Source organism: Pteropus alecto, unplaced genomic scaffold, assembly GCF_000325575.1.
Source record: "Pteropus alecto unplaced genomic scaffold, ASM32557v1 scaffold209, whole genome shotgun sequence".
NCBI classification, from domain to species: Eukaryota; Metazoa; Chordata; class Mammalia; order Chiroptera; family Pteropodidae; genus Pteropus; species Pteropus alecto.
Window position 1 is genome coordinate 40786 of NW_006443121.1, and position 14674 is coordinate 55459.

Genomic DNA, 14674 nt, shown 5'->3' on the forward strand with positions numbered 1-14674 from the left:
GTTGAGGGAAATGGGTATTAAATCTTCTTTGAATGTTTGGTAGAATTCACTGGTAAAGCTATCTGGTCCTGGACTTTTACTTTTTGGTAGGTTGTTGATGATTGTTTCAATTTCCTAACTGTTGATTGGTCTATTTAGATTTTTCAGATCCTCTTGATTCAATCTAGGAAGATTGTATTTTTCTAAGTACTGGTCCATTTCTTCTAGGTTATTAAATTTGTTATTATATACTTTTTCATTGTATTCTTGCATGACTCTGTTTTTTGCGGTCAGTCATAATTTCAACTCTTTCATCCCTGATTTTGTTTATTTGTGTCCTTTCTCTTTTTTCTTTTTGAGTCTAGCCAGGTGTTTGTCAATTTTGTTAATATTTTCAAAGAACAAGCTCTTTGTTGTATTTATTTTTTTCTATTTTTTTGTTGTTGTTTTCAGTTTCTTTTATTTCTCCTCTAATTTTGATTATTTCTTTCCTTCTGCTGACTTTAGGTCTCATTTGTTACTCTTTTTCTAGTTTTTTTAAGATGAAGAGTTAAGTTGTTTATTTGGGCTCGTTCTTGTTTTCGGAGATAGGCCTGTAATGATATGAACTTTCCTCTTATGACTGCTTTTGCCACGTCTCAAAAGTTTTGAGATGTTATACTATCATTATCATTCATTTCTATGTATCTCTTGTTCTCTCTTTTTATTTCTTCCCTGACCTAGTTATTCTTCAGTTGCATGTTGCTTAATCTCCATGTATTTGTGTTTCTTCCTGCTTTCTTTATGTAGTTGATCTCCAGCTTCAAAGCATTATAATCAGAGAATATGATTGGTATGATTTTGAATCTCTTATATTTGTTGAGGCTGTCTCTGTGTCCCTGTATGTGGTCAATCCTTGAGAATGTTCCATGTGCACTAGAGAAGAATCGATAGGCAGCTGTTTGGGGATGGAAGGCTCTGTACATGTGAATTATGTCCAGTTGGTCTAATGTGTCATTTAAGGATGTTATTTCCTTATTGATTTTCTGTTTGGATGATCTGTCCATATCCGAGAGAGGGTTTTTAGTTATCCTACTATGATACTGTTTGGGTCTCTCTCCCAATAGTTCTTTTAGTAATTGCTTTATATATTTGGGGCCCCGTGATTGGGAGCATAGATATTAATAATTGTTATGTCTTCTTGGTGCAATATTCCCTTTGTCATTATGAAGTGTCCCTCAGTATCTTTCTTTACCATTTTTTTTTTTTATTTTGAAGTCTATTTCATCTCATATTAGTACCGCTACTCCTACTTTTCTGAATGCTATTTGCCTGGAATAGTGAAAGGGAATTTTCCACCCTTTCACTTTGAGTCGATATTTGTCTTTGGAATTGAGGTGTGTATTCTGGAGGCAGCATAAAGCTGGGTTTTGTTTTTTGTTTTCTGATCCAATCTGCAACTCTCTGTTTTTTTTATTGGTGAGTTCAGGCCATTTACACTTAGGGTGATTATTGAAATATGAAGTTTTTCTATAATCATTTTATGTTTTGCTTTCTGGTACCTCAGTGTTTCCATTGCTTTCTTGTCCTTGTGTGTCTGGTTTTTTTTGTTGTTGTTGTTGTCGTTTGTTTGTTTGTTTGTTGTGTTTTTTGTTTGTTTGTTTTTGGTTGGATTTTGAGGGTTTCCTCTGGCCCTTCTTGTTTTATATTATATACTTCAGTTATGACTCTTTGGCATTTGGTTATCAGTATGAATATGCAGATCATCGTTATACATATATAGTAGTCCTTTTTGTTTTGTGTGTGCCTTATTCCCATTTCCTTTTCCTAATTTGGATTTTTGACTCCTCCCCTTTTTAGTCACTGTTGTCTCAATTTTCCCTATATATGCTGAATGTTCATTACTATCTTGCTATACCAAATCTCTTCTTATTGTTTAAGCTTATAATGCCCTGTTCTTAGTAAGGGTTGCACTCCTCTGCTTCTATCTGTCTACTAGTCATCTTACTCATAGTTATGTAGGTTTTTTTTGTCATTTTCTTTTAGTTGAACTGATCCCTTTCAGTATTTCCTATAATGCGGGACTTGTAGTAGAGAATTCCCTCAATTTTTGTATGTCTGGGATGGTTTTTATTTCTCCCACATATCTAAAGGAAAGCTTAGCTGGATACATTATTCTTGGCTGGTAGTTCTTTTCATTTAATAGTTTGAATATTTGATTGCACTCATTTCTGGCTTGTAAGGTTTGTGCTGAGGAGTCCGATGATCATCTAATGGGTTTTCCTTTAGAAGTGACCATCTTCTTTTCCCTTGCTGCCCTGAGAATTCTTTCTTTATCATTGATTTTTGATAATTTTAATACAATGTGTCTTAGAGAAGGCCTTTTTGGGTTGAGATAATTGGGTGTTCTGTTGACCTCTTGAATTCCAAGATCAAGCTCATTCCTTAGATTTGGGAAATTATCGTCCCATATTTGTCTGAAAATGCTTTCTAGCCCTGAGCTAGTTTTTGTATTTCTTTCATTATCATTCTTTCTTAGGTTTCTCTCTTCTTCCTTCTGATTTATTGCTAGATTTCTGTCTTCGATATCACCGATTCTTTCCTCCATTTGGTCGACTCTCTTTCTCAAGCTTGCTGTTTCAGTTTTCATCTCTCGAGATGTGTTCTTCAGCTCCAGAAATTCTATTTTGTTCTTTTTGAGTGTTTCAATTTCCTTGCTAAGGATCCCATTCTGTTCTGTTCATCTAGTTTTTTTTTTAGTTCCTGAAATTGTTGATATGAATTGTTTTATATCTCATTGAGTTTTTTCAGAAGTACCACCTTGAATTCTCTGTCATTTATGTTGCATATTTCTATGTCTTTAAGTGTATTTTCTGGAGATTTTTCTGTTTGTTTCTGATCTGCCTTGTCACCTTAGTTGTTCATGGTGTTTAATGGACTATTTTTCTGCCTGGACATTAATGGCAGTGTATTCCGCTTTTATTTCCAGAAAGAAGATTTATTATATAAAGGTATCTTTAGCCTGCTGCAAAAAAAGGCACTTTTCTTTTGTTTTCCAGTAGGTGGTGACTAAGTATCTTGGATCCCTGCTCTATATAAAGTCTTAAGAATGCCTTTTTTTTCTTATATATATTCAATCACGCTCACTTCCCGCAGTCTCAGTCTCTGTCAGTGTTAACGACATTTTTGGTAGCATTTGCTCAGTTTCCCCTGGGGTTCCGTGGTGCTCAGTCTTGGAGGATATGGGGGAGGTGCCCTCTGGTTTGGGGGATGTGGACTGTCATTCTGCCTGGCCTTTTGCAACCGCAGCTGGTAATAATCAACTGTTATTTCTTTGCCATCTCTGCTTCTCTGTCATCCCCACTTCTCTGCTTTCTGCCCTAATCCCTGTGCACTGCCTCTGGCCTGTGGAGCTCACAGCTCTTTCAGGGTGGTGGTTCTGTGTACCTGCTGCACCTTCTCCCCTCCCCCTCCTCCTGCTTGGAGCTCCAACTGTGAGAGGCAGCTTCTTTGTTTCTCCCAGTCTACCACCCCACTCCCAGGGTTCTGATCTGTGTTAGCTCTTATGTGCAGATCCCACGGTCAGATGTACTGATGTGCAGTTTGGGTGTTTTTTGTTGAGTTTTAGATGTTCAGCTTATTGTTGTTTCACAGGGAGATATATGGGGACGTCTCTCGCTCTGCCATGTTTTTGAAGTCACTCTTTCTTATTTTTTGATGTATTATTTACAGGTATAATTTTCTCCTGAGAACTGCTTTTTCTTAATCCAATAAGTTTTGTTATGTAATGTTTTCATTTTTATTCACCTCAATTTTTTCTTTCCTTTTTTTAAATTTTATATTATGTGTATTTTTATTAAATTTATTGGGATAACTTTGGTTAATAACATTATATAAGTTTAAAGTATACAATTCTATGATACATCTCTATTTTGTATTGTGTACTCACCAACCAAAGTCTAGCCTCCTTCTGTCACCAAGCATTTGACCCCATTTACTCTCTTCATCCTCCCCTTATTACTCCACTTCCCCTCTGTTAACCACCCTACTCTCTTCTGTGTCTATAAGTTCTTTTGTTTGTTCATTTGTTGCTTTCTGTTTTACATATGAGTGAAATCACACAGTTTTTGACTTATTTTGCTTAACATAATACTCTCAAGATCCAACTATGTTATTACAAATGGTGGTATTTCATCCTTTCTTACATCTGAATAGTATTCTACTGTACACCTGTATCATATCTTCTATCAAATAGTCTCTCAAAGGACATTAGGTTGTTTCCATGTCTTAGCTACCATAAGTAAAGTTGCAATGAACATAATGGTACAAATATCTTTATAAATAAATGTTTTCCAATTTTTCAGGTAGATACTCAGAAGAATGATTGCTGTGTTTTATAGAAATTCTATTCTTAATTTTTTTGAGGAAATTCCACACTGTTTCCTATAGTGGCTTATCAATTTACATGCCCACCAGCAGAGTATGAGAGTCCTTTTTCTCCACGTCGTCTTCAACACTTGTTATTTCTTGTTTTATTGATAATAGCAACTCTAACAGGCATGAGATACTATCTCATTGCGATTTTGATTTACATTTTCCTTAATGCTAGGAAAGCTGAGCATCTATTTATATGTCTATTAGCCATTTGTATATCTTCTTGGGAAAAATGTCTGTTCGGCTCCTCTGCCCGTTGTTTAACTGAATTGTTTTTTCTGTTGTTATTTTGAGTTGTATGTGTTCTTTATATATTTGGGGTATTAGCCTTTCATCAGATTGTTTGTATTGTTTGCAAATATCTTCTCCCATTAATTTGGTTGCCTTTTTGTTTTATTGATGATTTCTTTTGCTGTGCAGAAGCTGTTTGGTTTGATGTAGTCCCATTTATTTACTTTTGCTTTTACTTTCCTTTTCTTTGGAGTCAAATTTATAATATCCTTTCTAAGATCACGGTACATAAGTTTAGTACCTATTTTTTTCCTATGCATTTAATGTTTCAGGTCTTATATTTACATAACGTTGTGGGTCACACATATTTAAAATTTTGATCTTTGACCTGGGTGAGACTACGTTCTGAATGACAGATGCACTGAAATATACATAGAATATAAAAAGGCAGAAATGTGTTTTACTCTTCTTCATACTTCATAGAGGCTACAAACACACTCTTCTAAGAGGTAAATGAACAATTAATTACAGCAAGGTGGCAATGCAGCCATAGGAATATATACATTGTGAGTGAGAAGAAGGTGATACCTGTCCAGTTTGGCCTAGAAGTTGCCAGTGGTGGCAGACCACACAGCATCTGATTAGCCCAATGGGTAGCAGCTTGAGGTAAATGCATATGAAACAGAAGAGTATTTGGAGACCACCCATTGCAAACATTTAGACCCACATTGCTTGATTTGAAGACGTAAATAAGGTCCAGGGTTTGATTCCAAGTGAAAATTAAAATATATTGTTACTACTTTTTTTTTTTCCACTTTAATCAGTTTATTCTAGACTGAATAACAGACTCATCAATGTCATGGTTTGGCTCTCTTCTGCCCTAAATGTGCTAACTAATTGGCCATTTTCATCAAAGCATACATATTGATTATGGTGTGGGTTTTGTTTTTGCATTTGAAAAAAATTTACACCCGGAAAGGGAACTGAAAGAAATGTTAGCTTTTCCTTAGAATCAGATTGAGCTTTGTTTATTGCTCTTTTGAAAGACTGTTAAACAGGACTCATTTGCTCTGTGCTTTCTAAGTGTTTTATGAGAGATAACAGAGAGAGTATGCCTCAGACCTGGATTCCGTTCAGGAGTAGGTTTCTAGGAGGCTGTGGCAACCATACAGAGAAGTTCCTCCAAGCTTGCTGCTCACCAGTATCATGACACACAGAGCTAGAACAGAAGTGACTCCTCAGTAATTTTATTGACTTGAGAAAGTGGATAATGAGGCAGATCTGTTCACTTATCACCATATAACTGGGCTGAAACAATCAGATGTAACTAATAGCTCATATAAATCGGCTTTGTGAAGACCAAGGATCTAGCAGAGACTCAACTCATTTTAGACAGGAAAACTTTTTTTTTTTTTTTTTAAGTATTTGACACATCAATGTTTAACAGGTTGATATGTAGTGGTCTTTCTTTTGTTTCCCAGTAGGTAGTGCTGAAGTACAAGTGTTTATTTTCTCTTACCTGTGCTGCTGGGGCTTCTGGGTTCTCTGTGGGGCAGTGTTGCCTCAGCTGTGGAAAATGCCCCATATTCCTCAAGGAGGTGGTGTCCTCTTTATTACCCTGTTGCCTAGGTCTTAGGGCACTACTCCTGTGGATTGGAAGTGATGGGCTATGGGTCTCCTGGGTGTTCCAGGGGATGTCTTCCTGTGACCAGAAACTACAGGCAGAGCTGCTCCATCAGAGTTGACCCAACTGCCTCTACCAGGCTGCTCTGGGATTAGTAGTGTTGAGCGGGTGGAGGGGACGTGGGTTCATGTGTCTGCAGCTCTGTTCTCTCCAGTGGGTTTAGCTGCAATGAGTACAGCCCCCCTTTCCAGGCCCAAGGCTGGAAAGTTTTTTCAGTCCTTTCATAATCTGCCAAGCAAGAATTTTACTGCTGGATGGACCATGGAGGGATAAGATGGGTATGTGTTTGTGTCCATGGAATCCTTTTGCTGGTGCTGGCAGGCTGTGGAATGCCGGAACCTTTTGTATTGCTTCTCTGCTTCTGAACCTAGGCCCAGCCTCAACATGTTCCAGCCATCCAGGTCAATTGCTGTCTCTGCCTCTCTAGTTTGCTCTTCACTGCTAACACACCCATTGGGGCTGCAACAAATGCCAGACTGTGAATGGCTTCCATCTCTGACCTTTTGTGCCCCCTCCATCCTGTCTCTGACATTCGCCCAGACACACCCACCTTCAGTTGTCTGAACATGCAGATCTCTCAGACATTTTTATATGTTGAACAGAGAATCCTTTGTTAAATTATAGCTGTCCATCTTATTATCACTTCAAGGGGAGAAATCTGGATATTCTTTTATGCCACCATGCTGGTTATGTCATAGTCAAAGTATTTTCTCATTTCACAATGATTTTTTATTTAACACATTGATTGGAGTGTGTTGTTTAATTTCCACATATTTGTGAATTTCCTTAATTTCCCTCTCTCGTTTATTTCTAATTTCATTTTATTGCGGTTGGAGAACATACTTTGCATTTTTCAATTTTTTTCATGTTTACTGAGGCTCATTTTATTGTCTAACAGAGTCTATTCTGGATAATGTTCTATATGCCCTTGAGAAGGTTGTTTTCTGCTGTTGTGGAGAGTGTTCCATATATGTCTGTTAGTTTTATTTGATTAACAGTGTTGTTCAAGTCTTCAGTTTCCTTGATGATCTTTTGTCTAGCTGTTCTATCCAAAATTAAAAGTGGAGTATTGAAGCTTCAAACTACTACTGTTGAACTGTCTATTTCTCCCCAAAATTCTGTCAGCTTTTGCGTTATATATTTTGAGGCCCTGTTGTTAGGAGCATATATTTTTATAATTGTGGTGTTTCCTTGATGGATTGATGCTTTTATAATTATAAAATGTTTTACTTGGTTTTTAGTTACAATTTTTTCCCATAAGTCTGTGTTTTTGGATATTAGTATAGCTACTCTTGCTTTATTTTGGTTAGAGTTTGCATGGCATATGTTACTTCATCCATTTATTGTCAAATCATTTATGTTTTTAAAACCTTAATATACATAAAATGTAGTAGGATTGTTTATTCTGTTACTCTCTGCTTTTAAATTTAAAATTTTAATCTTTCTACATTTAGTATAATTGCTGATAAGGTAAGGTTTATGTCTGATAATTTGCTATTTTTTATATCTTGTCTTCATTATTCCTCTACTGTTTCATTACTGCTGTTTTGCTGTTAGATATTTTCTAGTGTTTTATGTAATTTCTTTGTTATATCTTGTACTATATATTTTTATTTATTTTGATGGTTGCCTTAAAAAATATCATTAATTATTTTTTGCCATATTTAGTCAATTGTTTTATTTTATTTGGATAAAGAGCTCATTTACATTTAGCTTTCAATGAGAACAATTAATAACAGTGTGTCTGCCTGTCCCAAGGAAACTTTACAAAGAAGCAGACATTTACTTTCCTATTCCTTCTGAGGACATGCCTTGAGAATTAAACACAGAAAAACTTAAATTTTAGTCTTTAATATAACTCCAACTCTTTAATAGTAAACAAAGATGCAAGTATTAAACATCCAAACATGTTATCTATTAGTAGTTCTGAACAGTCACAGTGGTCACTGTTGGAGCTGAGGTCACTCATATTTTAAGGAAATACAATCTATCCTTTTTCAGTGGAATTCATACTCTGGCAGTTGGAAGGAAGAAGCAAGGCTCATTTTGTGCAAAGTCTATTTACTTGACCAAAAGCAGCTTTATTCTCTCTCTTTTACTTGACATTGAAAAAAAAAAAAAAACCTGTTTATTTTCTTTTTATGTCAGAAGTGCTATAAGAACTGAGGGAGCTTTTCCTTACTAAAATAAAAGTAACTATACAGGTCATATATTTCTGGGTCAACTTTGCTGATTAAATTCCTTCAGAATTAATAATGCATAGAAATTAATTCTTAACAGAAGTTAGCACAATTGCATACAAAAACTACAATTTAGAATTCACAATACAGGACTCTGTGGTATAAAGCGACTATGAGCAATTTCCTAGGCCACAGAGCTTCCTTGGAGAACAGATTCATTGTTGGCCACAGAGCTTCCCTGGAGAACAGATTCATTGTTCACATAAACTGTAGTCACCATAGGCTTCTCTGATAGAATATTCTGAATGCAGAGTACTTTTGATGAAAGAGGATTGTTTGGGTCATAAGTGAAGAGCTTCTGGCCATTAGGATGATAACCAACCAATGTTACCCCAATAAACTAGCAAGATGGCTCCCAAAGAAGAATCGATAGATAAATTATCTATCAGTATACCCAAATTGAGTAACTTCAATTGAGTTAAATTCATATTAGGATGTTTTTCCAAAACATGAATTTCATGAGCCAATATATCAGAAAATAGATGTACTTTTTATCAGGTGAAATATTGATCTCATTTGCTGAATCAAATCTTTCTGCTACTATTTTAACTTTATTTGGACTTTAGTAAACATCATTTGTCCAGTGTAAATTCAAGAATGTTTTCAAATATTTTGAGAAAGAATCAGAAAAATAGAGGTTATTGGTGACATAAAAATGTGCAAATCAACAGCTATGAGATAATTCACGCTTGGAAGGAGCTCATATTTGATTGTTTTTAGAGGCAAAAAAGAATTTTCGTCTTCAAATTTAAAAATTTTCCCTGTGTCATTGCTGTCTATGAAAGTGCTGTTACCATATGGATTAAACAATGCCAAATTAAACCCACAGCTGATTTTTAATTCCAATGCTCTCAGATTTTCATCTTTTAGATCCATCATTAGTATTGCTCTAGGCTTATCTGATGCAAAACTGTGGAGTCCTGGAAATTTTAGACCCTTTCTCATTAGTCTGACAACTATTTCATTAGTGCTGTGACTCTTCTAAAGAATTTCCAATTTTTTCACATCCCTCCTGAGTCTCAGAGCCTGAAAATAATGGATGCTGAGAGGAAATGGAATAATTACAGGCTGACTTTACAGTCAGATACTTCTTTCTAAAAAACAAAACAAAACAAAACAAAACAAAAAAATGAACCCACGAAAATGCCAAGGACCCTTACCTTGGCTCAAGCCAGAGGAAAAAAAAGGTGGTCAGAACTTCTTCACTGGCCCACTTACACAGTATTCCAATTATAGTGGATATTAGTGAAGGCCAACGTCACCCAAGCCAATCAACTTTAAAGTCTTTCTAATGTATTCCTGGAAAGGTTATTATTTTTCAGCTCATAAGAATTAAGGCACAAATGAAGGCTATAAATAAACTCAGGTAATGACATTCCAATTATGATAGGCTATTTATGGGGGAAAAAAATTGTCTTTGAGAAAATTTGTATATTGTTTAAAATAAATAATAACAAAAATATTAGCTCAAAATTGAATATCTAATGAAAAAGGTAGATGCTATGTTTAAAATAGTATAATATACTATCAAATATTAACAATAATGCCCAAAATATCCTTTTCAATAACAAACATTTAAAACGCAGATTGCATTGGAATATTTTTTTATATTCAGTATTATTTTATATTAGTTTTAGATGTGCATCATAGTGGTTAGATATTTATATAATTTATGAAATTATCCTCTTGATTAGTCTAGTACCTCCTTGGCACTTGCATAGTTATTACAATATTATTGACTGTATTCTCTATGCTGTACTTTACATCCCTATGACTATTTTGTAACTACCAATTTGTACTTCTTAATCCCTTCACCTTTTTCACCCACCCTCCCAACACTCCCTTCCATCTGGCAATTATGTTTGTTCCCCGTATCTATGAGTCTCTTTTCATTTTGTTTGCTTATTTTGTTTCTTAGATTCCACATAAGTGAAATCATGTTATTTGTCTTTGTCCATCTGACTTATTTCACTCAGCATAATACCTTCTAGGTATTTTTTATGGCTGAGTAATATTCCATTTTATATATGTATCACGCTTCTTTATCCAATTGTCTGTTGATGGGCACTTAGATCGCTTCCATATCTTGGCTATTGTAAACGGTGCTGCAGTGAACATAGGGGTACATATATATTTTTGAATCAGGCTTTTTGATTTTCTTTGATAAATACCCATAAGTGCAATTGCTGGGTCATAAGTAACCAGAAGTTGCTTGGTCATAAGGTAGTTCTAGTTTTAATTTATTAAGGAACTCCCAAACTGTTTTCCCTAGCGGCTGTATTAATTTGCAATCCCAATAACAGTGCACAAGGGTTTCCTTTTCTCCATACCCTTGCCAACACTTTTTTGTAAATTTCTTGATGACAGCCATTCTGACAGGTGTGAGGTGATGTCTTATTATGGTTTTAATTTGCATTTATCTGATCAGTGAGATTGAGCCTCTTTTCATATGTTTATTAGTTATCCGTATGTCGTCTTTGGAGAAATGCCTATTCAGATCTTCTGTCCATTTTAATAATATTAATTCTTCCTATCCTTGAGCACGATATATGTTTACATTTATTTGTATATTCAACTTCTTTTCTCAATGTCTTATAATTTTCTGAGTACAAGTCTTTTACTTCCTTGGCTACATTTATTCCTAGGTATTTTATTGTTTTTAATGCAATTGTAAATGCGATATTTTTTCTTAATTTCTCTTTCTGATAGTTCATTATTGGTGCATAAAAATGAAACTGATTTCTAAACATTTATTTTGTATCCTGCTACTTTACTGAATTCATTTATCAGTTCTAACAGTATTTTGGTAGAATCTTTAGGGTTCTTTGTATATAGTGCTATGTCACCTGAAAATAATGACAGTTTTATGACTTCCTTTCCAATTTGGATGCCTTATTTTTTTTTCTTTTTCTTATCTGATTATTGTGGTTAGGACTTCCACTGTGTTGGATAAAAGTGGTGAAAGAGAAAATCCTTGTGTTGTTCCTTATTTTAAGAAAAATACTCTTAGCTTTTCCTCATTGAGTATGATGTTAGTTGTGAGTTTGTCATATATGGCCTTTATCATAATTCTTAATATACTACAATCTAGTTCAGATCCATACCAACTTAATTTCAATAGTATATAAAAATTTGTTTATATATATATAATTTTATTCCCTCTCCTTTATGCTGTTATTGTAACAAATCACATCTTTATTCATTATAATCACATCAACATAGATGTATAATTATTGCTTTATGTAGTTGTCTTTTAAATCAGTTGTCATCCTTACTGGTGCTTTATTTCTTCATATTGATTTAAGTAACTATTTAGTGTTCTTTCATTTCAGCCTGAAGAATTCCTTTTAAAATTTCTCATATGATAGATCTGGTGGCAACAAACATTCCCAGTTATTGTTTATTTTGGAGCGCTTTATTTTTTTTTTCTTTTTTAAGTACAGTTTTTTCTAAATATAAAATTCTTGATTGATAGTTGTTTTTCAGTACATCGAATATGTCATCCCACTGTCTTATAGCCTCTACTGTTTCCAATTAGAAATCTGACCTTAATCTTATTGAGAATTCCTTTATAAATGACTTGCTTTTCTCTTGCTGCTTTCAATATTCTTTATTTGGCTTTGGCTTTTGATTATATGGCTAGATGTGGATTATTTCTTTCTACTTAGAGTTTATCGAACTTCTTTATTTACAGATTAAATGTTTTTTCATAAAATTGAGGGTTTTTTGACATCTTTTCTTTAAATATTTGTCTGTCCTTTCATATCCTCTATTTCTAGGACTCCCATAATCTGTATGTTGGTATACTTAACAATGTCCCAGAGGTCTCTGAGGTGCTTCTCATTTTTCTTCATTCATTTTTCCTTTCTGTTCCTTGAAGTGGCTAATTTCAGTTGTCATATCTTTAAGTTATTAATTCTTTATTCTGCCTGTTTAAATTTGTTCGAGTACATTTTTCTCCCCTCTAGTGATTTTTCCCCTTTCAGTTATTATGCTTTTCAACTCCAGTATTTATAAATGGTTCCTATTTTATAATTTTTGCATTTTTATTGACATTATCTATTTGGTTTGAATTATTTTCATTCTTTTAGTTCTTTAGACATGGTTTTCTTTAGATTTTTAAACATATTGAAAACAATTGTTTCAAAACATTTTTTTTCTAGTAAATCCAATTGTGTTTCCTCAGGGACAGTTTCTATTTATCATTTTTTGTTTGTTTGTTTTTATACCAGTTTATAGGCTTTACTTTCTAGTTTTTTTGCATATCTCATATTTTAGTCGTAAACTTAATTTTTAAAATAATTTAATGTAGCAGATCTGGAAATATGATTCTCTGTCTCTCTCACCAGAATCTGTTTTTGGCACTGCTTGTTGTACTAGTTGCTGTTAGTTTGTTTAGTGACTTTTCTGAACTAATTTTGTATGACCTTCTATATTCTTTGTTATGGATGGCCACTAATGCCTCTACTAGGTTAGCTTAATAGTCAGTGAATAGTTGAATAGAGATTTCCTTAAATACCTAGAACGAATAAATTTCCTAGTCTATACTAAAGGGTTTTGTTGCCTGTTAAAACATGTCTTCAACACTCACTTAGGAAGTTTATAACTGTCCCATAGCCTTCATTTTCTGCTTGTTCAGAGCTTCAAGGCTAGCCAGATGTACGAACTTTTGGCCTTCTCATGCCTTTCCTGAGTATGCACACAGCTCTATACATGTCTGTGGCTTTCTAGAGTTCTAGGAATGTGTCAGAGCTTTTCAAAGTCCCTATAGAAATCTCATTTCTCAGATTTTCCTTTTAATTTTTTGGCTAGTCTCTTGTTTCTGTCAACTGTTATTCATTGTCTCAAGCAGCTGTGCAACAAATCATGTTCCTTCTCTCGGGAGAGTTTTAACATCGAGTAACCATTAAAGACAAGCTTTTTGAGTAGGATCTTTCAGGGAACTGCCGCACAAGTCAAATAATGACCATTGTTTAGAAATTAAATTTGTTCTGCTTACTTCAGCACCTGAAATTGGATTTATTTTCAAGGCTATTACTGGCCTGGTGAGAGTTGATGGGGCTAGGCTAAGTTAAAATGCCACAAAACTTATAGTTCCTAACAAGACTGGGATGTTTTTCTTCCATATATGCTCATTGGGTTGATGCAAATTTTGGCTAATTTCCCAAATTCTTAGGAATTTATTACAGAAATATTACCAATTATTTTACTGCTCTTGTAATAAGGTAAATATTCATAGGTCATTACTCTACCATTTCCACTGACATCATCCACAGCCATCTTCTTTGTGATATTTCCTAAGTTTCTCTCAAGATAATAAATAGATAAAAATTAGTTAGCAGTTATTAAAAACATGTTTTTCTATCCAAATTGAAAAATCTTCTGTACTTTAGCTACACATTCCTTGGAGGTCTATGAACCTTGAGTTAATAATCTTGCCTTAGAATGATTCGAGAGATGAACAGGCAACACACAACTTTCCACCACTATGAGGGAAGTGTTGAGACAGGTCCAAGTATGGACCCTACTGGTATTTACTTAGTTCTCAATTTTCCTAGGGCATTTAACTGTTCTCTCAAAAGTGTCAAAAATCTTGACTGAGCTTTCTTTTTCTTGCAGACTCCTCAAAGTCACTTGAAACCAAGACTGAGGCACTTACAACCATGAAATTCCACTTGGAAGGTAAGTTTCACTAGGGCTATTTTGGAGAAGGAGAAGTCTCAAGTGGTGTCATGGAAGCCAAGGGAGAAAGCCCAATGCCATTAGATGGGTAATCAGAGGTCAGTGGGCTCCTCATAGAGAACATGGAAATAAAGTGATGGAAATAAAATACCTTCCATGGAAATATTCACACTCTCTCTTTGCGCAAACTTCTAAGGCAAAAGGAAAGAGAGACTTAGAATACCCCCATGGGAAAAGAGAAAACTGTGATTTCTATTTTGTTCCTAGTCTGACTTTCTGTGAGACTTTACATAAGTTGCCTCCCCTCTATAGGCCTTATTCTCACCCCCATCAGTAAGAAACTAAGATATTTCACCTCATAGTACTAGTGAGCAATGGCATGACCAGGAATTTGGGGAAGCTTAGTACAGATGCCCAGAGAAGGATCCTAAACTTTGCAGTCATT

At 34.6% G+C, this 14674-nt stretch overlaps 1 protein-coding gene across 2 annotated transcripts in view; it reads left to right on the plus strand.

Annotated features, from left to right (window-relative positions):
• VSIG4 (V-set and immunoglobulin domain containing 4) overlaps positions 1 to 14674 on the plus strand; it is a 47946-nt gene that overhangs the window by 27798 nt on the left and 5474 nt on the right. For both annotated transcript variants that reach the window (XM_006922933.2, XM_006922934.2), the window contains one exon: positions 14167 to 14229. In XM_006922933.2, coding sequence (XP_006922995.1) covers positions 14167 to 14229 — 63 coding nt within the window. The remainder of the gene's footprint in view (positions 1 to 14166; positions 14230 to 14674) is intronic.